The sequence below is a fragment of the Mustela nigripes genome, unplaced genomic scaffold (assembly GCF_022355385.1).
Source record: "Mustela nigripes isolate SB6536 unplaced genomic scaffold, MUSNIG.SB6536 HiC_scaffold_75, whole genome shotgun sequence".
Classification (NCBI taxonomy): domain Eukaryota; kingdom Metazoa; phylum Chordata; class Mammalia; order Carnivora; family Mustelidae; genus Mustela; species Mustela nigripes.
This window is the reverse complement of record NW_026739490.1, coordinates 505044-513984: the sequence shown is the minus strand read 5'-3', so window position 1 is coordinate 513984 and position 8941 is coordinate 505044. Positions and strand designations below refer to the sequence as shown.

General features: G+C 45.8%; 1 protein-coding gene across 1 annotated transcript in view; it reads left to right on the top strand.

The window, feature by feature from the left end:
- Positions 1-399: 399 nt before the first annotated feature.
- The window catches only part of LOC132008163 (1-phosphatidylinositol 4,5-bisphosphate phosphodiesterase beta-1-like), a gene marked incomplete at its 3' end in the record, with an annotated part of 505747 nt that continues 497205 nt past the window's right edge, over positions 400-8941 (top strand). The window contains exon 1 of the mRNA XM_059386583.1: positions 400-502. Coding sequence (XP_059242566.1) covers positions 404-502 — 99 coding nt within the window. The remainder of the gene's footprint in view (positions 503-8941) is intronic.

The following is an 8941-nucleotide window of genomic DNA, read 5'->3' as shown; positions in this document are numbered from 1 at the left end:
GGAAGGAGCGGGGGGGGGGGGCGCCGAGCGTGTGTCACTCGCGCTCTCCTTCTGTGTATAGAGGATGTGCTGAATGGTACGCTTCGAGGCGGCGGCGGAGGAGGAGCAGTACCCGGCGGTAGCTGGCAGCCTCGGCAGCCCGGCTCGGCTTCCCTTCGCCCTCCGAGGTTCCACAGCCACCGCGGGCGCCCGACCCCGCGTCCCGCCCGGGGCATGGCCCGGCGCTTGGCCCCCGCGCGCCCCGCCTGCTGAGCCGCGCCGGAGGAGGTGCGGAGGCCGGGAGGCCGAGGGAGGCCAGCGGGGGAGCAGAGTCTAGCGCCTCGCGAGCCGAGAAAGGAGCCCGCGCCCCGAGCCCCGTCGCTGCCGCGCTCGCCCGGGCCGCCCGGAGCCCCGATGAGCCCAGATGGCCGGGGCTCAGCCCGGAGTGCACGCTTTGCAACTCAAGCCCGTGTGCGTGTCCGACAGCCTCAAGAAGGGCATCAAATTCGTCAAGTGGGATGATGTAAGTCGGGGGCGGCGGACTGGGGGCGCGGGCGGGGGCGCGGGGCAAGGGGCCCGCCGCGGGGCGGGTTGCGTGGGGGTGGGGCGAGGGGCGCGTTATGCAATGGGCGCTCGGGATCCGGCCCGGGCGGCCTCAGGGCGCGCGGGGTGGCCGCTGCCGAGGTGGCTGGCAGAGAGCAGCGGCTTCGCGCGCGCTCCTGCACTCCACGGGTGCGGGAGTTGCCTCCTGGCCGGGTCTGGTAGGCGCCCCCAGAGGGTCTTCTGTCTTTGGGGCCAGTGGAGCAGGAGGGACAGGCTTTGCCAGGCGACGGTCCTGAGAGTTTGGAAAGTGTGAAGTTGGGACCAGCCGGAGAGCGCTGGGGTGTGACCAAGGCGCGCCCCTCTCCGCCCGCAGACGCACCCCCCATTACCTCTTTTGCCCCTTCTCAAGAAGGTACGGCCTCGAAGTCCGAAACTGTTCAGTGACTACAGACCCTCTTGGCGCTCTTAATGGAGCCCACGCGGCGGAGAACCAGCGGTCCAGCCGACAGGTGGTCGCTGGTGCCAAACTTCAGCGCCTGGCTCGGGAGTGAGGGGGCCTTGAGAAGGGCCGGTGAGGACACAACTGGGGAAGACTAGAGGGCAGAAGGGGGAGCACTGAGGGGTCTAGGAGTGCTCAGTGGGCCTGCGGGCAAATGGGGAGGGCTAGTTTTTTTTTTTGGGAATTGAGCTGGCTGGAATCTTCAGCTTGGAACAGACCTGGCAAAGCTTTCCCCCACCATTTAGGTACGTCTTTTGCCAACCGGGACAGAGCTTAGCCCAGACCCGGATCTCAAGGGTTTCTCACGAGCCCCGGACCCCAGAACTAAAAGTGACACCCCCCCATGGCCTTCAAACACTTATATTAATAATCTTACTGAAAACATGGGTATCTTCAGATGGAGGACATTATCGTATCAATTTATATGTCCTGGGTGTCATTCAAAAGATTTGATAAGAACAACCCACTGGGGTCAACCTGAGCTGTCAGGATCTAGAGAAATTTAGGTCCAAATGACGAAGACATCTCTTAAACAGGAGGAATTATAGGAGAATAAGGTGTTCTTCTTGCTGAAAAGATTTTCCACCTAGTAAATTATAGCCTGTTATCCTCCAGGGTATTTTTCTTTAATCTTCTTAAGCCATTTTCCAGTGTCTGAAAACAATTTAAATATTCCAGGTAGTGAATCCAATTACTTAGCTGAGTGAGTCTGTGTCTATATTTTGTCCAGTTGGAAGAGCAAACGGAACTTGGAGTATGAGCCATAGCTTCCTTGAAAGCTAATGCCAATTATTAAATGCTGTAGGCTAGGATGCGAACATACATCCTTTTACTGAGGACACTTCTCTTCTTCCGTCCCACTGCAACGACCGGATGTTTTTGTAAATGAAATAGAATCTAAACAATAAGTTCAGACACAGATTAAATGCTTTGCTTGTGTGAAGGAAAAACAACAGTGAAAAAGAAAATGCAGTTCAGCACCAAAACTGTCCTGCCCATCTAGAAGTCTCGACTAGAGAGCCGATGCGATGAGCCAGAGGGTAAGGGCAAGAAGGGCGAGAGAGTTTATAGGATATAAAAGGGTATTTCACCATAAGCTTTGGATTTATTCACAGAGATGATTTTTTTTTTAAAGATTTTATTTATTTATTTGACAGACAGATCACAAGTAGGCAGAGAGGCAGGCAGAGAAAGGGGGGAACCAGGCTCCCTGCTGAGCAGAGAACCTGATGGGGGGCTTGATCCCACGACCCTGAGATCATGACCTGAGCTGAAGGCAGAGGGCTTAACCTCCTGAACCACCCAGGCGCCCCCACAGAGATGATTTTAAACAATGGTCCAGAATGTCTTATTGGGAAGAAGATAGGCAGCGTCCACTTTGAAAATGAGGCTTTTCTGTGGAACGCATTTTGATACATCCCAGTAGATGGTTTTTATTATATGCATTCATGGCATGGGTATCTTTTTCCCTACCTGCTAATGCCAAGCTCTATCCTAGCTCATGGGGTGGTGACAGATGTAGATAGTCTCTGCGTTACAGACCTTACGTGATAGGTGGAGGAGACAGAAAATGATCGAGAACACGGATCATACAGAGATGAGGAGTAATGCAGTGAGAGTAAGGGAGAGGCCAGCGGTGAGACACAGCCTGAAGAAGGTGAGAGCCATTCCCTCTGAACATTGCAACAGTGAGTTTCCTGGGAAACCCTACAGGAAGGATGTAGGCACTAAGGAACAGGAGCCTCAGATCTTATACAGAGGAGAACCTAGATTGCACGCAGGAGTCAAGTTGTCTGGAGTATGATCAACTCTCCTACAAGTTCCTTGGCTCTTTGTCTCTATGATGATCTGTGAACCAAGAGGAGACCTGAGTATCTGAGGTCCCCCATATTCTCCTCAGGTGGATACAGGTGGCTTAAGTTCACAACTGAACGTGGATTCTGGTTCATATTTGCCCTTCCAAAATCAAGCCAGTTTACGTGACCTGGCTCATTGTATTGCATCTTAGTGATAGTGTGTGATGAAGACAAAAGAGAACTAGATTTTTGGTCCAAAGGCTTGAGTTTACCAGCTAGTTCTCTTGCCAGTCAGCTGTGTGACTTTAGGTTAATCACCTAAATTTTCTGAATCTTTGCTGCCACTTGTGCAAGACTGAGAATGCTGCTGCTGCTGCTTCTTCTTCTTCTTATTTTTTAACCTATTTTACATATAGTGGTTGGGAGTAGCCAGTAGGATAAAGTAGCACATTTCACACTTGGGCATGCCTCAGAAAGAAACATCAGAGGGGGCTTGGTAACACTCAGATGGCTGGGTCCCACCCTCAGTTTCTGATTCAGAAAGGTCTGAGGTGGGACCTGGGACTCTCCATTTCTGCAAACCCTCTTGGTGCATAGGATCTTGAGAGCCACTGAGGCTGGCCGTCTGGGGGAACCACACATTGAAACCACAAAGATAAGGTCTGTGAAGTAACTTAAGCCTATGATAGCAAGCTCCCGTGATCTTGTCAGCTTGTGTCAATTTTTGCTAGTTTGTGATTTTAATTTTATCTCTATGTTTGCTTGTTGAGAAATTCATCCAGTCGTCATCTTCCCACCTAGGAGGTAGAAGGACCTCAAACACAAAATCATGAACAATTTTTTAGACTTTATGGTGTATTTTATGAAGTGTCTCTGATGCCTAGGCTGACTTAACTCCCATTCATACGTGTCTTTTGAATCTCCTCTATGCAATGAACAATTTGCAGCTTTGTCACCTGCTTCTAGTGGGACTGTTAAGAAGGGAAAGAAGCTAGAAGATTTTTTGAGAGGCTGTCTAGTGTGTCTTTGAGCAGGAAGACTGCTGTACTTTTTCCTTTGGGCTCTGACTTTGCTGCCCTACTCCCCCACCCCTTCCCCCCGCAAGGGTGGTGCGTCCCCCACCTGCTTGTCTAGAGGAAAAGTAAATGCTGGAAATGATTTTAAAATCTCTTAAATATCTGCTCTCCCTTAAACACTGTAGAACCCTGCTTTCTGCTTTCCTTAAGAAGAAAGATGAGCAAACTCATAAAACCGATTCTCAATAGCCCATTAGAAAGCATAATAATACATGTGCAAATGATGAGTATGGGGCTATTTGGAATTGTGGAGAGATTATCTCTTGTTCCTTGAGTGGTTAAAACACCATAATCGCCTATCCTGTTTTTCTGACCACCATGTGGAATGGAAGATGTCCCCTAGCAGGTGCACTGCCCTTTAAAATCTGTTGGCTATCTGCCAGCATCATGGTTGTGGGTGCTCCCAGAGCAATAGTCAAAAACTCTGACATAGGTACTAACCAATCATGACAAACAGTAGGTGGGCGATGGAGCGGGAGCAGGATCCTGGAGAACACCCTCTTGCACCAGGACCAGGCACTGGTCATTCTTTGGCCTGATCACGAGGAGAGGTGAGGGTCCCCAGGGTCTGTGGAGACACATAGAATTATTTCAGTGTTTGCACAAGTAGTAAGAGCGTGTGCAGTCAGAACATCAAGGGCAAACCTTGTCCTCCAGAACTTGGTTAGCATATCCAGGACTGACCTATCTTGGTTACCAGTTTTACCAAGGATATCAAAATATGCAACTTTATCCTTGCTTTTATTTTGCATTTGTATATTCTGAGCCCCTGTCAGGGAGGTGGATGTAACAGGCTGTGGAAGTTGTGGGAGAATTCTGGTGAGATGGACAGTGGAGGGGGGTTCCCTTCTACATCAGAGTTATGGAGCTGGAGAGATTGTGAGTCTGGCCCCCTTTCTCCTGGTGTTTGGCGTTGCTCTGTGTTGGAAAGTCTGTGTTGCTCTGTGTTGGAAAGTCTGTTGGAAAGGAGAAGAGGAAGATTAGAAACCATGCAGTAGGTCCTCCCAGCCTCTGATTCGCCCCTGTGTAGGCTCCCAGGACCCCGTCTCCTTTTTCCACAACATCTAGGGCATGGAAGGCTTCTCATTTGTTTGTTCTTTCTTTCTCTCTATTCTCACCATCCACATTCCAATCTCACTGTAAGTTACTTAATGCACCTCAGCCTCAGAGTCCTCATCTGTGATGTGAGGTTTGTAATATTGCCTGTGCTGCACGCTACAGCTGTTAAGGTTAAATGAGGGGAGGCACATGGCAATGTTTTGTGTAGTGCTTGGCACACACATTAAGGAAACCTTTAATAAAACCCAGTTTTAAAAATCATCATCCCCCCCAGTAGGTAGAGGGCCCATGAATTTTGTCATAGTGGCTGTGTATGTTAGATGATTCTTATTCTATCAGTGGGAAGATCCAGACCTTCCTTTTGTTCCCTTTATTTTTATTTATTTACTTTTTAAAAGGTTTTATTTCCTTATTTGACACAGAGAGAGAGCACAAGTAGGCAGAGCAGCAGGCAGAGGGAGAGGGGGAAGCAGGCTCCCCACTGAGCAGGGGGGCCAATGTAGGGCTTGATTCCAGGACCCTGAGATCATGACCTGAGCTGAAGGCAGAGGCCAAACCAACTGAGCCACCCAGGCGCCCCCTTCTCCTTTAATGTGTGCTTTGATTTTCATATTTTATAATTTGAAAAAGAAAAAAAATCAGATTTTTATCCTTTTTAAAAAAAAAATTCAGGTGTTTCAGAGAAAGTGAATCTATATAAGAAACATGTTTATATAGACACATTTTCTTTAAAGCAAGTTGTTTATTTTCATTTTTTTAAAGCACATCAGTTTAAAAAACCTCCAAAAGTTTTATTTATACTTAAATTCTTAATATATACACATGTTATATGGAAGGAAGAAACAATTACACAAAACTCTTATAATTTAATAGGAATATATATATATTTAAGATATATTTAAAAATAATCCCTGTACTTTCTGTTTTACAAGCACAGTCTAACTCAAAAGCTGTAATTGTGGCTGGCTAAGTTGTTTGAGGAGAAGGCTGAGGAAGCTCAGAGGTTTGTCTTTTCACTAATGCCCCATGGATTTGAAGCAAGTAGTGCCCTCCTCCCTTGTCTACCACCCCTCCCCCCACAAACAAAATCTCTGCAGTTAAAACAGGTAATGGGCAGGATGCGGTGTACTACCCAGCATCATACACAAAAGCTTAGTTAGAATATTTGCATTATGTAAAATGTGCAGTTACAGTTTCCAGAATGATGGCAGCAGAATGATGGTTGACCCCAGACAAGATTCATGAGGGAGCAGAGGGGAAGAGTTCAAGAGATGGGCATTCAACAGTGCTCGCTTTGGAAAGGTTATGGGAAATAGGGAAGAAACAGCTCTGGCTGGTAGGTGGTGGATCCGGATGGGGGGCCCCCACGGAGTGAGAGGCAGATTTTAGACTGGAAAACTGGCAGGTGCCCTCTAAAAGCCCTTTCAAATATGCCCAGATATGTCCATTTTAGGTGTCCAAAGAGCTTTTTTGGATTTCTCATTGACAGTAATTACTTCAAGTGTAAAAGTATTAACTTTTCCAAAAGCTAGTCAAATAAAGCTATTTTAAGCTTTTTATCAGAGCGTAACATGCATGCCGTAAAAGCAAAAGATCTTATGTCCCCTTGGATTCGTCTTCACAAAACGAACACCTCAGGTAAGCAGCCCCAGATCAAGAACAGCACTGCCGGCCCCAGGTGCTCCCTTCATGTCTCTACACCTCTTTCCAGGGCTGACAGTCATCCTGACTTAAAACCCTAGAGTGGCTTTGCCTGTTTTGTTTTTTTTTTTTTTAATCTAAAAAAACCCCTATTTTAAAAGTTTCCAGTGAAAACAAAACAAACCCTCTTCAGCCAAAAGCATATTTTTATAACTGCTGAATAAACCCTCTTGAACAATAACAACAAAAGTGACTTACCTTCTGTTTAGATGGCACTGGATTAAGTCCTTATCTGTCCTAAGGTAAAGCCTGGGAAGAGAAGCAGGTGTAAATGCCCCAAAAGAGGAAACAGTTAAAGAAAACTAGTAATTTAGCAAGGAAATGTATTGCCTACAGGCTATCATTGGCACAAGAAAGCAGACCAGCAGAGTGCTGTTTGTGGGATCACTTTCTCTCTTCTAGATTTTCTCTTATCTTGCCTGACTTTGACATTCCTACCTGTGGTGCATGAGGGTAATTTGCTCTGGCTATTAGCATATCTTGAATACTTCCCTTGAAAGTTCAGCCTATCAACAAATAGCTTCAAATTATATTTACCTGCGATGATGTTTCAATGGAGCAGGAACATTTTCCTTTTTTACGTCGAACTTGGTAACCCGTGGTTAAATGTTTCTTTATCAGGATTGGTTCATGTTATCATGAACAAGGAGTGCCAGCTGAAAATGGAATGGGATTGATTGTGAATTGTTGACTAATGCTATGGGTCTCACCTAAATAACACATCCTTGGTGACTGAAAATGTTGGCTCTCCTGTCACCCAATCTGATGTTAGGATCATGCAGCCTTTTCAAATCATGTCATAAATTCCATCTGCTCAGGCAGATTTCATAATTCTTCCCTTCCCCCATCTATGCCATGTCTGATGCTCCAATCTAAGCCATGCTCCTCTCCTGTGTATGAGTTGGGAAGGGGACTGGAGACATATCCCTGAGCTCAGTTACACATGAGATTTTAAAGAAGCCATCAATTTCTGTAACTGAAATATCATGTAAAAAGGGCTAGATTCTTTAACAGTTCTTGTTCCCCTCTGATCGCTTTAAGTTCTATTATTTGACTTTATTATCACAGGTTAATTTCAATTTTTGGAAATTTTACCTTTAATTGGCATCCTGAAAAAATGCTTGGGTCTGTGTCTTAATTGCTGCTGGCTAAATCTGTACATTTATCAAGAACCTTAATTGTCATAAATGAGGAAAGAGACTATTATATAAAAGAAGAAAAAATACTCAGTATTTAAAAAGAACAAAAGCATCCCACATCTGTTTTTCATTTCAGGGGCTCTTTTAGTTCATGATATTTGCTTTATGTTTTGTTTCTTTTTATTGCATTAAAGTGTTAAGAGCAGGTTCAGGGAAAATGGATTATTAGCAAAGAAAACCATTTTCCCTGAACCTGTCATGGTGAGGGGTATCAGTCTATAACACTGATACCTAAAAGATTAAGAGATTATTTTGGTGTTAAAAAATTAGATTTTCTTGGGAGCTTGTTTATAAGTTAGGTAAGAGAAAGTTAATTTGATTCATTTTATAGAAGAGGCCATATGAACTCAAAAAGAAATGGAAGACCACAGAACAAAGCAGCCAGTGGGCTAATAGATGTTTTTTTTTAAAAAAAAAAAAAAAGGGAAGGACACGAAGCATGAAGCTTTTCTCAGGTGTTCTGTCTTAGGTATGGTTGAGTCTCACGTTGCACCAATTTTCACATCCTCTTCGTGGGACTTTTCAAAATGCAGAGTCCAGGGGTTAAGCATGTGCCTTCAGCTCAGGTCATGACCTCAGGGTTCTGGGATCCTGTCCCACATCGGGCTCTCTGCTCAGCAGGGAGCATGCTTACCCCTTTCTCTCTGCCTGCGTTTCTGCTTACTTGTGATCTCTCTCTGTGTGTCAAATAAAGAAATAAAATCTTAAAAAAACCAAAACAAAACAAAATGCAAAGTCTGGAAATCTAAAGCTACATTCACCAGCCTCTCTAGAGGCCTCTAATATTCTGGCTATAAATTAAGTTCCAGTAGAATGAGATGTACTCACAGGAGATGTGGAGGGCAGAGGTGTGAGAGAGGCCGCCTTGCTGCCTTCTTGGGCTGGTTTCCATAGATATGTAAGAATTGCAGGAAGACGCATTACCTTCTCTAACTGTTCTTCAGTGGGACCCTGGGTGTAAAGCGGCAACGGCAAGAGTGTGCTGACTCTCAGATGACTCTTCCATTGTCTTCAGCTAAGCTGGTGTGGTCTTGACTCAAGGGTTTCCTTCTGGATTCCTTACCTCTTCTGAATGTTCTGGAGGCAATG